The 15,409-nt window shown below is 39.5% G+C and overlaps 1 protein-coding gene across 10 annotated transcripts in view; it reads right to left on the bottom strand.

Annotated features, from left to right (window-relative positions):
• Positions 1-3,452: 3,452 nt before the first annotated feature.
• Positions 3,453-15,409, bottom strand: part of ZMYM2 (zinc finger MYM-type containing 2) — an 86,117-nt gene continuing 74,160 nt past the window's right edge. For all 10 annotated transcript variants that reach the window (XM_082278401.1, XM_082278407.1, XM_082278409.1 and 7 more), the window contains 6 exons: positions 14,964-15,132; positions 13,900-14,051; positions 9,812-9,926; positions 8,497-8,748; positions 8,029-8,149; positions 3,453-5,443 (listed from right to left, as the gene is read on the bottom strand). In XM_082278401.1, coding sequence (XP_082134527.1) covers positions 5,251-5,443; positions 8,029-8,149; positions 8,497-8,748; positions 9,812-9,926; positions 13,900-14,051; positions 14,964-15,132 — 1,002 coding nt within the window. In that variant the 3' untranslated portion in view covers positions 3,453-5,250. The remainder of the gene's footprint in view (positions 5,444-8,028; positions 8,150-8,496; positions 8,749-9,811; positions 9,927-13,899; positions 14,052-14,963; positions 15,133-15,409) is intronic.

The raw sequence follows: 15,409 nt of genomic DNA, 5'->3' as shown, positions 1-15,409 counted from the left end.
CAAACAAGAGGGCTACTCCATGGCTCCTTGACAGCAGTCACATCTCATACCCTCCTGCCAGCAAAAGAGGAAATGGCTGATGGTGTCCTTGAAGGATTTTTCCAAGAACTCTGGTATCTTCAGAGATTTTCTTCTTTCATTTCACACACCAAAAAACCCCAAACCAAAACAAAACCAACCACAAATAAAGGGGGGGAAAAAAGCACACTGGAGATGGAAAAACATTTCATGAAACAATCAGTACAAATGCTCCAATACCTCACTAGTACCTGGGACACAATACAGAGAGTTAACTGCATCCTTCCTGACTCGAATTATGCACTTGCCAATGTGCCATGCATGACTGCTGTACAGTAGCTTTTTGCCATAAAGATAACCAGTTCTTGGGTGAGGAAACAATTTTCTAGATACATGTATTTGGAAATACCAACACACCAATTTCCTGAAAATAAAACTAGCCAGACTAAACCATTTTAAATACATACCTCTTTTCCACATCCACCATGCATACAGCAATGCTGGGTGAAAAGCTTTGAGCCAGGCTATGTGGGAAGTTGTAACAGGTGTCAGAAGCTCAGAAGGCCTCATCAGAAAGTACATATTAAACCTGCAGCTTTTAAACTCTGGTAGTTGTTCAAAGCGGACACGGTCAACCTTTTCTGTCCTGTTTCCCTGTGCATTTGCTCACTTCTCTTGCCACTAGCCTGTCTAGTGACCATCACATACCTCTCCCCCTGCATCCCAATGCACTTACTACAACTAGCGTCCCACTCAAATCCTTTTTGGTATTTTGCCTGAGAGAACTGAGCGGAGAACGTGGCTGGAGAGTGCTGACAGTAGTCACACATTTTCCGTCATAAACCAACAGCAAGGAACTCTGAAGTGACTGGGAGCTCCCTGAGAGCAAAGCAAAGAGCACAGGAGACCCCCCCGGCACGGCGCAGGCCCTATCCCTGTGAGCAGCAGAGCGGGAGCACTGCCCACCAGTGCCCACAGATGGCTGGGGCGCTCCCAAGGCCGGGCTGCTTGCCAGGGGCTGCCAGCTCCAGCCGGAGCAGCGCGACGAGCAGGCACCGATCCCCGTGTCACTCTGTGCCTCTGGGAGAGGCCCGCTGTGCCCACACGGGTCAGAGACGCTCCTTAGCGTCACAGACACAAACACCAGCCTGAGCTTCCATGCGAGTGCCCCATCACATGCTGGTCCCAAGTGCTTGGTCTGTGTGCTGAGGCTTTTGCGTTTCAACACTTCAAATTCAAAGCTGCCAGAGGAAAGATTTATTTCTCACTTGGGAAATGGGAAATTGCCACATATAACTGAGCCCCTGGGGACAGCAGGCCACACTCACAACCCTCACGAGACACATAAACCCTATGGTTTAGTTCTAACCCTAAACAAAGGGTAGCCCAAACTTCCAATGCTTCCAAAACATCATTAACCTTTGGTGTTATAATCCAGAGACTTGTTTCACCTATGATGACCAAACACCCTCTTACATCTCAGTTACTTAAGCTCCCACTCCACTTACTCTGCAACATACCCAGTCCTGCACATAACGTGCATTATATAATGCACAATGTGAGTGCAATAAACTGAACAGTGGATACTTTAAAAAATGGAAATTAAAATATCTAACTGCTGTTCCTAACAGTAACAGACAAAAATGGGAAAGTGTAACAGAAAAAAACCCTCCTATATAATAAAAAAGGTCAGCACAAATGGGTATGGGATGAGTTCCTACCACCACTCATGCCTTTTTCTCTTCCATCTCACACACCACCTCGTGGGACTGCAAGGTTTATGGACCACCTCTTCTGTTTTCCCCACCTATTTATACAGCCTCTCATGGGACAGTCATAGATACTAAGAAAACAAATTTTGCTGCACTGTAGCATCCCAGTGTGAGTACTTTAAAGGTAATTAATATTGCACACAGTGAAATTATTTCACAACCACAACCTCTTGTTCAATAAAAATCAACTGTCATAATTTATGCTTAGTTCCCTAATTAAAAAAAGCTGCATTATTCTCATTGACTGAACACAGTCAGAGATTAAAAAGATGACTAACAAAGTAAATTTGTTTTATGCACTGCATGAATTTTTCACTGTTTCTCACACTATATTTTCTATGTAATTTTCTTAGTGCTGCTGTCTAACTTTCTTAGTGTCTTAAGGCTACTACTTCAGCTGGGAATTGTTCAAAACTTGATCCAACAGCAAGGAGATGCAGAGCACATGTTGGCACGACTGGAGAAGTTAGGAAAACCCCGCCAGGACTGGAGTGCAGGGCTGTGTGTGGAGAGAGTGGTACAGTCCCCACATTACATTTCTCAGAGCTCTGACAGAGCTCACAGGGATGGCCACAACAGCAAAGGTGCCACTTCACACACTCTTAAGGAGGAAAGTGAGGGCAGGTTTCTTACACACATCACCACCTGAAAGCTGTGTGCCTGTGTAGAACAGGGCATCATATTTTGTCCTGCACAGCAGTGCGCATGTAATTCCTTGACACCAACCTTGTTCTAGCCCAGCTGCTGACAGTTCTGACGAAGAAAAAAAAAAGGATTTGCCCTGAACTCCTAATTACTATAAAATTGCATGTCTTTATTTTTTCAGAACTAAGGTATTTTATTGCATTTTGCATCACCATTCAAATTTAGGAATAAAATGCATACATCAAACCATGATGCAGACTTGACTGCGATATCTCTGCAGTTTACAATGTTCAATCTGAACACATGAATGACTTGAAAAACATTATTGCTGATGATGGAATAGCTCCATCTTCTGGAATAAAAGTTATTTTCTTGACAACCATCTTTGTATTTCCAACATGGATCTATATATAAAAATGCCTATTTCAAACCCCAACTTGGATATTTTTACTGATGGCAGACAAATCTTGGGTAGAAAATGGAAGGATTTATGACAATAATGTGGTTTCTGATAAAATTTAGGAAGCATTAATTATTTCCTCCTGATGCTGAAAATGCCTATATATTGTTCCACATGCCATACTAAAGTCTGACCTTACTATTTAAGAAATAGCTTTAATCTGATTTTGAGAACAAGAATTTAAAACTCTTGCTTAAGACAAAACACCCAACACATATACTTAACTTTCAGCTTCACATTAAAGGTTTGCAGTTTCACAAAAGTGTGTTTGTGATTAAACACTCTTGTAATCAGGGAGCAATTGATGCCTCTGCTGAAGTACCCAAAGTCTGCACTATAGAGAGGGGGGTGCAAGTGATCTTTACTGCTACTTATAAAAACACTTAAAGTTATGTTTAAATGAAATATTTCAAATTTCATTTTACACAGGTAATTAGTAATGATTCACACATGTAAATTTAACTTATGGTCAAGTCAGGTGTTAAAAAAGCTGGAGAGACCAGAACAAAACAATTACTACAATTCCTGATTTCATCCCTTTTATGTATCATGGGCATATTCTATGGCTGCTGTTTAAAAAACCACAAGTGTTAATGAACTAAGTTCTTACGTATTCACTCATAAAGGGAAAAGTGCATTGTAGCTGATGGTGATCTACTCACTGGTGCTGTGCTGTATTTCTTGATTTCACAGGAAAGGTAATGCCACCAGAAAGAAATGAAAAATTAAACATGTACATTTCCATCTCCATTTGAAATAGTGGTATATCTAAAATTAATACATACTCACAGACACACCAGAATTGCAGAAATTTAAATAAACTTGTTTAACAAAACAAAGCAACTGAAGCTTTATTTATCTATATAGGAAGATGCATCCTTGTGCACATTCTTTTAAGCTATGGAAAATGAAAAAGCCATGCAGCCCTTGCAAGAAATAAATCCTTAGGTGGTAATATATATACAAAGTTTCTCCTTTAGTAGATGATTCTTCTCAGCAGATAATTAATGCCATTTAGGAGAGACTTAAGCTTATGAGTACTTTATAGTAGAATATTCTACTACATTTTTTCAGTACAATAGCAAAACCATTGCTTGAACCACCATATTGTCTGCATCAGTTAAATAAGAGCAAATAACAAAACTTGAGCATTTAAACATGTATCTTGAAATCAGACTACTTAGTAAAGTAAGCACAAGGAAAGGATATAGAGCAAATGAAAGGATTTTTCTTCAAGAAAAATTATCTTTTGACTCGTTGCAACTTCGCATCTCATATGGCTTTTGAATGGAGGCATTAGTTAAAAGAATTTTCCCACCCATAGTCAAGTATTGACTGTATTTAAATACAGCAATGCAAGGACAAACAGAAGTTAAAAATTTACTATACCATATTACTTCATGTAATATGGCATAGAACCCCTTTCTATAAGGCTACAAAGGACAAATTTACATTAATATGAGGTACTGGCATTTATGATTGGAAAAGTAAAGATGAAAAAAGATTATACAGCATTGTCATCAGACATCTCTTTTTTTTCCTTTTTCTTTTTTTTCCTTTTTTTTTTCTTATTTTGAGGGGCTTTTGGTTTTAGGTTTTTTTTTTTACAAAATACATGTCTTGATGACCACATGCTCTAAGCTTATATTCATTTATTTTTACATATATATTTTATTTGTGGGGGCAATTGAGAGAGAGTCACAAATAACGAAAGGACACTAAGGTTTTAATAAGGGCAACAAAAAAATGTTTTCACCAGAAAAGATTCACATTACAGTACACCAATATGGACAGCATTCTCCTTTGTCTATTTTTGGTACATAAGATGGAATCTCTCTACATAACCTTATAAGGCTTCAGTAACTAAAAAGTAAAAAAACCTATTAGTTTACAAGTCATTTAAAAATTCTGAAAGACACAGCAAGTTCTAAACTTTAGTAGTGCTACCCAAACACAACCATCCGGCTTAAGAAGCCATTAAAAGAGCCTCCTCCAAGGGAGCTTCCAACAGCAGAGTTGTGCAACATGGATGTATCTTACTACAAGGGGAAAAAGAATTACACATGGCACATTCTCATTCCTATTTGCAATGTAAAAAGTTACAAACATACCTAACCAAATAAATAATTAAAAAAGAATCTGAAATGTGTTTGTTATGTATCCTAAAACCACTACGCAGAATAATGGAGACTTTCACTCACAAACTATTTACATGGTAATACCCGGGTGAAGGTACACACTGCTACAAAACTCATAAAACAAAGGGTAAACTTGAAATGTTTTCCGTAGTAAAGGTCTAGCAGCATGACTATATCTAATGCTGTTTTTTTTCTTGACAGTTTTTGGAAGATTGTTTTAATCTATGTCTTCATCCAGTTCATAATTGTCTTTATCATAAATATCTTTTACTAAAAGAACCCGTACGAGCATATTTTCCAAAGTGTTGCGGTCCAGTGAAGTGGCAGTGTACCAGATGGGGCTCTCCGCGGACACGGAGCACTCTGGCTGCAGATAGAACATGTCTGTCCTTTGATTCAGATTCTGTGGGCTACAAGGAAGAAAACACGGGGTTAGAAACACAGCCTCACAGGACAAAACAGTATGTTAGCAGTTCCAATATCTTGCACAAACAAAACTCTAACTGTACCTCATCAGCAAGTTACAAAAAAACCTCAAAACCAACCAAACCCAAAAGAATAACGTGGAGAAATGTGCTATTGTTGATAGAAGGAGCCGCGCCAGGTCTGGCCCAAGCCCAGCCAGTCCCACATCCTCAGAGTCCCAGATACCTGGGACTCAGCAACCACACAAGAGACAACACATTCTTCAATAACCTGCAGATCCAGGACTTGCTAAACCAGAAAGTACCTTCCATGATTTGCAAAGAGGCCCAACACTGACATCAGTAATTGCTCACACAATCACTGGCTGACACAGCTACCTCTGAATATAGAGCCTGGCGTTCCCTTGAAAAGTCAAGGATGGTAGCTCTGAGATGCACAGAAATGCAAGCATCTAAAATCCCTCCTCCTACTATTTAAAAGGTTGGTTGTTATAAATCTTAATCCCTTAATTCCTTACCCGCTCTACTATGGGGTTTCATCCAGCTCAGAAACATTCTCTAAGACACTAGAGAAGACTTCTTTAAGGAAATTCTAGCAGTTCATCCATTAGGCAAGTATCAGAAAAGAATTTTCAATTCTGGATGTGCAAGTGCTCACTCAAGCTCCCTCCTTCACAAATACTGCAGACTTCAGGAGTCAACTCTATGTCATGTTTCTTCAGTAAAAAGAAGGATTTTTACCAGCTCACCTTCCCAAATTGGCTGATAAGATTTCAGGTGCTGCTCTTCACCTGCTGGGGTGATTGCTGGCTTGTTCTGCTCTCACGTAAATCAGATTAAGAGTCGGATAAGAAGTAAAATATGGTTGTTTAAGATATTCTAATAATTTAAATATTTTAAACTCCTCCCTACTTTCTTGAAACAACATTATCTTTATAGCAACAAGCAATCATAGAATCACAGAATCAATTACGTTGGGAAAGATCTCTGGGATCATCGACTCCAACCTGTGGCCCAACACCGCCATGTCAACCAGACCATGGCACTGAGTGCCACATCCAGTCTTCCCTTAAACACCTCCAGGGATGATGACTCCACCACCCCTTCTGTGCAGAAGTTCCTCCCAGTGTCCAACCTAAACCCCTCCTTGTGCAGTTTGAGACTACAATGGGACAACAGTACAACATTTCATAGCTATGAATGAAAGCATCCTGAAATTTCAGCTGCAGCTGTCCACTGGTTGCCAAGTATATTTCAAACAGCTGGCATTACCTAGAATTTTACAATACTTTTTACAGAGCTAAAAATTCCATTAAAATTATTTCAATAAAATTAGAAGCAGAACCAGGAGAAGCAGTCTGCTGCTTTAGTTAACAATAGTGACCAATGTCTGCAAGACAGCATGGCTTGAAACCACATCATAAATCATGTCCCAAAGGGGTTTAAGAGCACTATTTTTCCTAAAGCTGAAATGTTCCTACTAAAGCAAAAAAAAAATTATGTGGTCTCTCCCCCAGTGACCGTGTAACTCAGTCCAAAAATTCAACTTTTTAATGACAAATCCTCTCCAAATCATGAAAGAATTGAGTGAAAGCAAAATCCACCTGCAACAATCAGAATTAACTAAGTTTATGAAAAACAGGTGGTGGTTGCATTAACAGAGCACAAGCTACTCTTCATTTGTTTCTCTCTGTAACATCACATGCTAGTACTTCTGCTGATGCTGTGTGAGGTCATTCTTCACCTTTAAGACTACAGTGCTGTTTCCTAACACACATTGAGTCTCCTAGTTAATTTATTGTGTTGTATATACAAGGTGATTTTATTTCTTTGGTATCACTTTTCCACATTTCCCTTAGAGTTACATAAAATCTACACTAAAATCAGTCACTTGAATGGCTGTTACAATTAAGGAAAAGTACTTTCCAAGAAATCTCATTTTCAAGCTTCCAAAACACTTAGCTACTAATTTTTTTTTTAAGAGTTGCCTAAGCTTTTTGTTTTAATGTACTAATTTCTGCTTCCTTCCTGCACAATTAACTGGGAGATTGGAAGGAAACAAGCTATTTCTAAATACTTGGGTTACTGCCAGTAGTAGTTTTCCTACTACAAAATATTTTAACACATGCTTCCACACTAGGTACCTCAAAAGCATCTACATTTCAGATGCCTGATAACTTAGAATGAAGCAAATCCATTGTCTTAATCCAATTCTTACTGAAGAGATGGGGATCTCACAAACAAAACCCTCAGTAGCAAAACCTAGCAGATCCCTTGCTGGCAATTCTCTGCAGAAATACTTGGTATTCCCAGGTAAGAAAATTGAATTGTATTGTCATTTCCAGATGGAGCCCTTGACAATTAACACTGAAGTACTTCACTGTTCCCATACTTTCTGCACATCTTGTCCAGACACAGAACTGGAGATTTCAATACTTTCATTTCAGTATTTTTCAGAACATCTCGATCTCTTCCCTTTGCTTGAGCACATTTCATGTTGCACCAAAATAGTTCCTTTCTGTACCTGGTTTACTTTAAACCCTGTCTGTATTACCCTGTATCATACTTACCTTTTAGACAGATAGCACTCAAACATTTTCACAGGGCATCTAGCTGGATCAGATGTGTTTTCAATTTGTTCAAATACTGGCACATCATCTTCGTGTTTCCTTTTTCCAGTAGCAATTTTATCTTTAAGAAGAAAATTAACAAAATCTAAGCTGTAACTTGAAGTTATTTCACATTTCTCAGTAAAATTCCCCATAAATAGCCCACCAAGTACCACAACTGTGCAAATCTGCAAACTGGAAATGCCACCCACAGCCACAGCAAAGTCACACATGGAGACCAGTGGGCGCAAATTAACGCTGAGACCCTGCAGTCCCCATGGACCACATGCTCCAATCAGAGATCTGGGAGCTGAGAGCAGCTAAACTTTATGCAAAGGCAGAGCCCTGGCTCCTGGCCTGGTGCCCAGATGTCCCTCATCAGTGCCATGTGGATGCTCCTACAATATCAATTTTGAACGGCCATAGTACCTTCATTATCAGCTCTGCACAGGGAAGACACTTGATATCGAAGACAAGCTTTGCTTTCCATTGTTAGAGGATTTTTCTTCCACTGTCTAAAAACAGTGCCAAAAGAAAGTCTTAAGTGCTGCTCCACTGTTTTCAGGCCAAAATATTTAGTGTTAAAGTAGAACAGAGTATTCAAAAGAGCAACAGGTGAATGCGATCCTAGCTGTTTAATCCTCCAGAGGTAATCTTCTTCAACTCGAGAGAATATTGATCCTTGAAAAAAAAGAATATTAGAGAAAATACAGTGGATTAGCCCATGAACTGTCAAGGTGCAAAAAAATCTATTTTTTTTTACTGTGAAATGTAACAAAATTCTCATGACAGAAGCCTCTGATAAACTTATTTAATTATATGTCCACACTCCCCAAACCCACCTGTTAAACACAGACACTCACTGAGACAGTGGGAATATCAGTACAGGCAATTTCACAGAAAACACATTTCTGTTTAGTTACAACAGCATTGCTGACATGCAGGTCTCTTGTGCTATTTCATAGAAACGAATATTCAAGGAAGTAACCTTAATTCTGTCATAAATAGCATATTTTTGAGTTCATTTTATTCTGCTCAGGTTAAGGCCTCCAAACATAGTATTTTCTTTTTTCTTTTTACTAATGGATCTCTCACTTGGAAAGCACTCCTGGACCATAGCAGGATACAGGAAGGGCCCAACACAGAGGCTCTCTGGGCTGTACTTGAGAGAAGCCAATACTGAGAAAAGAAAGCGAAGGATCTGGCAAGGACAAGCCCTCACTCGAGAGAGGATCGTGAGAAAGATAAAAGAACAGTTGATTCTGCAGTTCAGCACCAACACTGGTCTGCTGGGAAAAATTTGCTTTCTCCATGAACTGATGATCCTTCTAAGCAGAAGACTCCCAGCAAAGAGTCCTCCTAATCCAGCTGAGAAATGCTAAAATACATCACTTGTTAGTCTAGTGCCTGCCTGCCTGCCTGCTTCTATCTGGGAAAAAAGATGGGCAAAAAAGTATGTTCAGCCAGGTAAAAAGTACAGGTCAAAGAGCTTATTTTAAACTTTCTCTCCTAAAAATGGATAGTCAATTTTAACAGTCAGTGGCAAAAACAACTCTCGTAGAATGGATTACCCAGAAACAAGACAATGAAAAAGAGGTACAGTTTTAAATTAAATCTTAGAAGACATCTCTGTAATTCTTCATCAACTACTATTGCAATGCATAACATATAGATATATATATATGCTTAAGAATACACAACTATTTAAGACATGAAAAACATACATGACCAAAAAGAAAATTACCATCTGGAAGGATGCTTGGTTGCCAACTTCGAAGGATTTTATTTAATTCCTGTTCAAATGTCTGGTAGATTGGATCAATAAATATGTTGTCTTTTCGATTACTTCTATATAAATACTACAGAAAAGAGAGAGACACAGTATTTACGATTCCAGATTAGAACAACTCGTGCTACAGGGGTCTTTTTTTTATAACTGTGCAAGCATTGTACTGCAAAATAGTATCTAAAAGTAAAGCTACGCTACTTTTCCAATATGTAACAGGTAATAGTTACTTCCAGTATAATTGTATGCTGTAAATTTCTAACTGGATATGAATCACAGTTTTATTACAACTAACATTCTTCTCTAAGATTTCCTGTGTGCAGCATTGTACCAGTGAATGGGGAGTCATTAAAAAAACCCCAAACCACAAACAATTTATCTTTTCCTCCGCCTAGGCCTTCAAAAAAAACCAAAACCAAAACCAAAACCAACCCACATTTAGCAAGGATCTACCACTTAAAATGTGAACTCTGGACAGTGACAAAAGCATCTTCAACACAAAAGTGGGAGGCAAAAAAACCCCCCATATATTTGTGGTAGTAATATATAGCAGTGCAAGAAAGATGACAGGATGGTGCAAGGTGCCAGCCTATCCTGCAATCTAATTATCTTACCCCTCTTGACCTTACAGACAGAAATTCTTTTGAACCTTTACCAAGAATTAATGGCTGAGGACTACTGTTTGGCATTATTCTCTCTGGAGACATTTCTAAGAAAGGGAGGATTGGCTTCTTAAATTTCCCACTTCAGCATTATCTTTGCAGGAACATGCCTGTTGTTAGTGAATACAATAAAAGTGACAGACAAAAAACGCATTTGCTTCTTGAAATGGCATCTAGTTCTGTACCCATACTTGAAATCACATTAGACACAACACTCATTTATAACAGGTGATCATGGTTCAGTGTATCTTGGCTTCCTTATCTTTGCACTTAATTATATAAGGAAAAATGGATGAGTACACTTCCCACAGGTTTTCAACTACATTTTCATCCAGATAACTATTTTATATGATACATTTAATTAATTCCTCAAAGCACAATATTCCCCCAAATGTGCTTGTTTCTACATACACTGGTTTTGACTTTATAAAGCAATTCTAAGCCAGATAATACAGCTTACTAAAAGCTTCATGGTGTTTGTCCCTCTGTTCTCTGGCACATTTTTTCTCCATGTATTTTTCTCCAGTTTGCATTAAACAATCACACTGAATGCTGGCAGTGAAAATGAAGTAAGACTGAAAACCAGTTCAAAACCAATTCACATGCAGGCCTGTGAGAACTCATCTACAGATACTTCTTCCCAGTTCACAGTAAGTATTGACTAAACCCTGGCATCCCCAGTAGAAGTCTGAAGCCCCTTGGACCACCACCGCAGAGGCTACAGAAGGACAATGTTGTGTAGCAGGGCAGATTCCAACCTATCCCCCAAACCTGCAAACCTTCATTCCCAAACCACAACGCTGTGCTCTGCTGCTCTACAAACCCTACAGGGGCAGGATCAGCGTAAGCCATTCCCACCTGAGATGAGCTCTATCGTAACAGCAGCGCACGGGAAGGAACTGGACATGTCTCTGAATCCCACAGCAGAGAAGAACAGGCTGAATTGCTGCCCACAGTGATTTTGTCTGACCTTCAGACAAACATCTGCTAAACTCTATCAGCCCAAATTTTGCCCAAACAACTCCATTACCAGACATACAAAAAACAAGGAAAAAAAAATCAAACCCCAAATCCCAGTAATCCCAATTAGGGACAAAGAATGAAGGCCATGATGCAACAAAGGAGCACAGCAGGCTAACACCTTCCTCTAGATGAACCCTCTCCACCAGATGCCTGCCTGACCATGCAGCAGCCTTTACTTCTAAGTGTGATATTTTTCAGGATCACTCCTTCAGAGTTATCAAAACCATTATTGAACCACTTCTGTCTGAAAGCAGAACAATTTCAGCTGCAAATGAACCTGAGCTGAGAAACTGCACCATCTGACTCAGGGACCAGTTTCCTGGAACAGATTTTACAGTGCCTCATTCAGGAAAAAATTATTTTACAAAATTTAAAAAACCCAAGAAAACAGCCAGCTTAGGACTTTGAAGACTCCTGGGCTCAAACCATGTTATATCCATGAGGAAAAGTTCCAAACTGAGTGCGTACTTAGCCACAGTGAGTGCAGTAATGCTGGTAGAAGGGGAAAGTACTTTTTTACTAGCCTATGGCTCCTACATTCTCTTCTTTTGAAGACAAACTTACTCTAAGTTAGCAAAATATTAATGATCTTTGGCCCAACTATATCCTTAAACGGCACCATTTAATCTCCTCTGAGCCCTTTCCAAGTTCAACAAAGCCAATACCTTTTATGCAGTACCAGACAATTTATTCTCTTTCAGGGTACCCACATCGGGGTTGTCAGATGGAAAGGACAAAGCAAATTCTAGAAGGCAATGGAGTTTTTTTGTTCATTGTGACAACTACATTGCATTTAGTGTACCACTAGCTTGCTTAAGCATGTTTCTTCAGAGGGGTAGTAACACACCCCCAAATATTCACCATTAGCACACAGATGATGGCTGCAGCCCTTCACAGCTCATGTTTCTGTCCCTCACTTGCTGTCTGCCTTTGTGAAATGCAAATTCATCAGAACAGGGCACATCTTCCTACCAGTCTCACCAGCAGTGGCACAATTTGGCCAACAAATCAGGGCTGTTAACATTGCCTGAGTTAAATACTAGACACTAAGTATAAGCAGTAAAATCACAGTAAAATGACCACATGTTGCTCCACTAATGTTCCAGCATTGTGTATGTGTATTAGGGCTCATAATAATTGTGTTTACCACACAAGTTATGGTTCTGAAGAGCTGAAAAAAAGACGTTTTATACATAACTAGCTTTCATGACTGACAAAACAGACAACGTCAAAGGTACAAAGAGAAAGACAAAAAAAATGTTATCTGAGTTTCATTTTATAAACACATACTTCACTCTGTGTATTGTTTATCTGCTTAACACGAGTGTTTTCAATTCAACAGAAAGGTACAGAGAGACAGTGTATCATGCAAGTGCAGAAGCAGAAAGCTAGCTGAATTTGAAACGCCTTGTAGCAATATTGACTAAAAAGCCATTGACTAAAATCAAGGTTTGCTTCTCAAATTTCAACCATAAGGCAAAGGTAGCAACTAACTCTTTAATTTTGCACACTTGCAACACAGGAAAATTACTATTTTACTATTTATTTTTAAAATATTTCAATTAAAAAATTTGTTACTTGATTCAAGTCCTCTGCCTCAAGTACGGAACAGTTTAAGTAGGATTGCAAACCCTGTGAGCAGCTTGCTTTCCACATCATACACATCTTTTATTGCCTTTTAACGTGAATGAATTTTTCTGTGCTCTCAGCTCTGAACACTGCTTATTTTATCTATGTTTTGCCTTATGTAGCAAAAATTAAGACAGCCCTCCCTTTTTAAAAGATAAGCTGTGAAACAGATTCTCTTATTATCTAGTGATAGGTTACTGCCTTCACATACATCTAACCTGACTCCTTCCTACCTTGTTCTGTGTGAGACAGCCAACATAGCAGAGTTTCCTGCACTCTATCCTGCCTGTCCACAGTCTGCAATACTCAGTAAATTAGACCCTCCCCAAAAGACACTTAATTTAGGTTGTTTCCTCTATATCCTAAGTAACTGAATTAGTAAAATGCCTTGTTTCATTCTGTTTTTACATTGGACATCTTTAGCAAACAAAATGAAGCACAGCATTTGAAAAGACTATGTAATTTTTGACTAGGTTAATTACTTGCTTTAACCCAGCAAGAAGCTTAAAATAATTACAATGTACCAATTTGTGTTTGAGTTTCCAGGATGGGTCTGCAAACTCATTTCCTACACAGACAGCTTTCTACAATGTGATTACACAGCAGCCTGATCACAGCCATGTATTAAGAGTAGCTCCTAGCCAGCAAATCCATGTTATCTCTACTCTTCTACTGAAATGGGTTACAGTCAAATCAGCAGCTCCATTTCCCATCTCTACAGCCTCTACTAACCTCCTGAATTCCAAGACACAGATAATAGATGCTGTCAGGTGCATAGTTCTCTCCATTAGGCCTTCGAATTTCATTGACAAAATGTGTCAACCCATAGTTTAACTCAGCTGAAGTATGTGATAATAGATCTTCCTTTAATTTCACAGACTTTACTGTAAAATAGAGAAGAAATGCTACATTATACAACAGAATTGTCACACAGTGAAGGTGGGATGGGGTATTTTTTGACTGGAAAACTGGCTTGATGTCCTCTCCATTAACCAATGCATGAGACTAAAATGTACTAAGCAGTTAAAATGTTAGGTCTGTATTAAAACAATCAAGGCTCCCACCGTAAATTCTTGTTAACCAAATGCAGTTAACACCTGCTAACAAATGTACTGTCATGCACAGCTCAGTATGACACAGAAGCAGCCCAAGATGCTGAAGTGGAGCCAGTGGTGTAGAGGGGAACCTTCAGGGGAAACAGCAGTTTCCAAAGATCCAAGAGCATAACACAAAGGTGCTGAGATGCGTGCAGCAGCTGAAGAACAGCAGGAGTAGCAGTAATTCCCCTTTTCCCTCACAGTACAAATGTATACAGAGAGGAGAGCTGCAGACAGAGCAGCACGGCTCCAGGGCATCGAAGGCCACCTTGTGCCAGAGCTCCACAGCCAGATAATGCCAGTCTCAGATGAAGATCTCCTTACAGGATAAAGAATAGGAGGATGTCCCTCCCTTGCCATTTACAAGCCCAGAAATGGTGTGAACTCTGAGGTTAAGTTAGAATATGAGGAAAAATAGGATGCAAACAAAAAAATCAGAATGATCGCAGAAAATCAGAATAGCCAAGAAGGTGCTGTCCTAGCTTTCATGAGAAGTGTGAGACCCAGCATTTTGAACCAAATAGGGAAAACTAGAAAAAAAAGACTTCGTCAACTCTGTGGTAAAATAATATCAGTCATGGTGGGAACATTAGGGACATGAGAAAAATTCTATCAAAAATTCCAGCTGAGAATCACACACGTACGGCAATTTTCCCTTGCACGCAGGAATCTGGATGTGAGACTTTTGGAAATACTTACTTGATTTCAGTTCCTCTAATTCCGGAAGCTCTTCATCTAAATACCGAGACTTTACCCAGTGCTTCCATGCATTTACCCCGTAGGCGTATTTGAAGGGAAAGCTGCACTCGGAGTTTTCAGAGCTGTCATCGTGCGACTGGTACTCCGACACGGCCTTCCTCTTCACGCCCTGCCGTCGGAACACAGAGGTTAACGCTGCCAGCAGCCCCACCAGCAGGGACACAGAACCTAGCACAGCCAGCTGCAGGTGAAAGGGCACACTGAACCTCAGGGCATTCACACAATTTCATCGTGTTAATGTGCAGGGAACAAAAGATGCTACAAGTCTGTGTCACAGGCTCCACTCGTAGGCTCAAAAGAACCCACCAGTGGGAAGGCCAGCACTGGTCCCAGATTAAAGCAGGCCCAGCAGTGGATATGTGGATAATGTCAGTGGATAATAGTGA

The sequence above is a fragment of the Coloeus monedula genome (genome assembly GCF_965178545.1).
Source record: "Coloeus monedula genome assembly, chromosome: 3".
In the NCBI taxonomy this organism is placed as follows: domain Eukaryota; kingdom Metazoa; phylum Chordata; class Aves; order Passeriformes; family Corvidae; genus Coloeus; species Coloeus monedula.
This window is presented reverse-complemented; position numbering and strand designations above follow the sequence as displayed.